This window comes from Tupaia chinensis, unplaced genomic scaffold, assembly GCF_000334495.1.
Source record: "Tupaia chinensis unplaced genomic scaffold, TupChi_1.0 Scaffold000709_1, whole genome shotgun sequence".
Lineage (NCBI taxonomy): Eukaryota > Metazoa > Chordata > Mammalia > Scandentia > Tupaiidae > Tupaia > Tupaia belangeri.
In genome coordinates this window covers 546,113-547,675 of record NW_006160232.1, presented here as the reverse complement: position 1 = coordinate 547,675, position 1,563 = coordinate 546,113, and the positions used below count along the sequence as shown (strand labels likewise).

Here is a 1,563-nt window from a genome sequence, read left to right as displayed (position 1 = left end):
AAAACAACACCAAAGACATCTTTTCAGACTTTTTAAAAGAAATACATAAATTATCAGTTCATTTCTTTAATCATTTGAAATTTTTTTTCTATATCCTACAAATGCTCTTGACAAGTGATATTATTCTGAACTTCTGTCCCACAAATGTTTGACATATTTTCAAAGCTGGGAAGTAAGAGAGTATCGTTGGTTTGTTGAGCCATGTTGAGACAGAATTCAAGATTCAAATTAAAAGCATTTCTTTCCTATCTTTTTTAGGGCTTTGATTACATCTTGGTTTCTCAGGCTGTAGATCAAGGGGTTTAACATGGGGATGATAACACCATAAAACACAGAAGCCACTTTTTCCTGCTCTTGAGACTCACTGGTACCATGGTGCAGATACATGTAAAAGAGAGTCCCATAGAAGATGGTGACTGCTGTCATGTGGGAGGCACAGGTGGAGAAGGCTTTTTGCCTTCCTGCAGCAGAAGACATCTTCAGGATGGCAGCCAGGATATATATGTAGGAAAAGATGACGACCAACACAGCACACGTCAAGATAAATCCCACAAAAACTGTTAGTAACATAATGTTTAAGTCTATATTGGAGCATGATAAGGCAAGAATTGGGGGTTCATCACAGAAAAAGTGGTTAATTACATTGGATTTACAAAATTTCAACAAGAAAGTAAAACTCACATTTACAGAGGCATTTAGGAAACTCATGGCATAAGAACCAACTAACAACTGAATGCAGAGTCTCCGGGACATGACAATGGAATAGCGAAGTGGTTTACAGATGGCCACGTAACGGTCCACCGCCATAACAGCCAGGATGTAACAGTCACTTGTTGCAAAAGTCCCGTAGACTAGTAATTGCACCACACAGCCTGTGTATGAGATGGATTTATCTGAAACTATGAAGTTTTGCAGCATCTTAGGAGTGATGGCAGAGGTGTAACAGAGATCGACAAATGCCAAGTGTTGGAGAAAGAAGTACATAGGGGTGTGAAGGCCAGAATCAATCTTGATGAGTAGGATCATTCCAGTATTACCCACGAGGGTGACCACATAGATCACCAGAAATACTACGAAGAGGATATGCCAAAACCTCTCTTGACCAGCAAATCCCAGGAGAATGAATTCAGTCACTTCAGTGCCATTATTTTGTTCCATGGCTAGCACAGATGAAACATCATCTGGGAAGTGGCAAAGAAAGAAGAGCATAGGAAACTAAGAACTTTGTGATTCTTTAACTTGTTTCAGAAATGGAACTGGTGTAATTGGTTTCATAGTGGTGTCCAAGTATACTTTCTGTGGCATAATTAACTTTGATTTGTTTTTTTAAGAGAGATTTTTACTATGGATGTGTGGACTTGCTGGAGAGACAGAGAAATAGAAAGTGTGAAATCACTCCCTTGTTGGCATGGCTAAACCTCAATCTCTTTTCCTCCACTGTCCTTTTAGGATTTTGATCATGTGTACATATTCCAGTGTGTTTCAAGCCTCTGGGTCTGGGACTCGAACTGAAGTTGGTCATATGGGAGTCCAGCACCCCAATAACTATGCCACCAACTGGCT

At 39.8% G+C, this 1,563-nt stretch overlaps 1 protein-coding gene across 1 annotated transcript; it reads right to left on the bottom strand.

Annotated features, from left to right (window-relative positions):
- Positions 1-228: 228 nt before the first annotated feature.
- LOC102473488 (olfactory receptor 5AK2) lies at positions 229-1,158 on the bottom strand. The gene has a single exon (XM_006160855.1). It carries the CDS (start codon positions 1,156-1,158, stop codon positions 229-231), a length of 930 nt encoding a protein of 309 aa, XP_006160917.1.
- Positions 1,159-1,563: the final 405 nt, after the last annotated feature.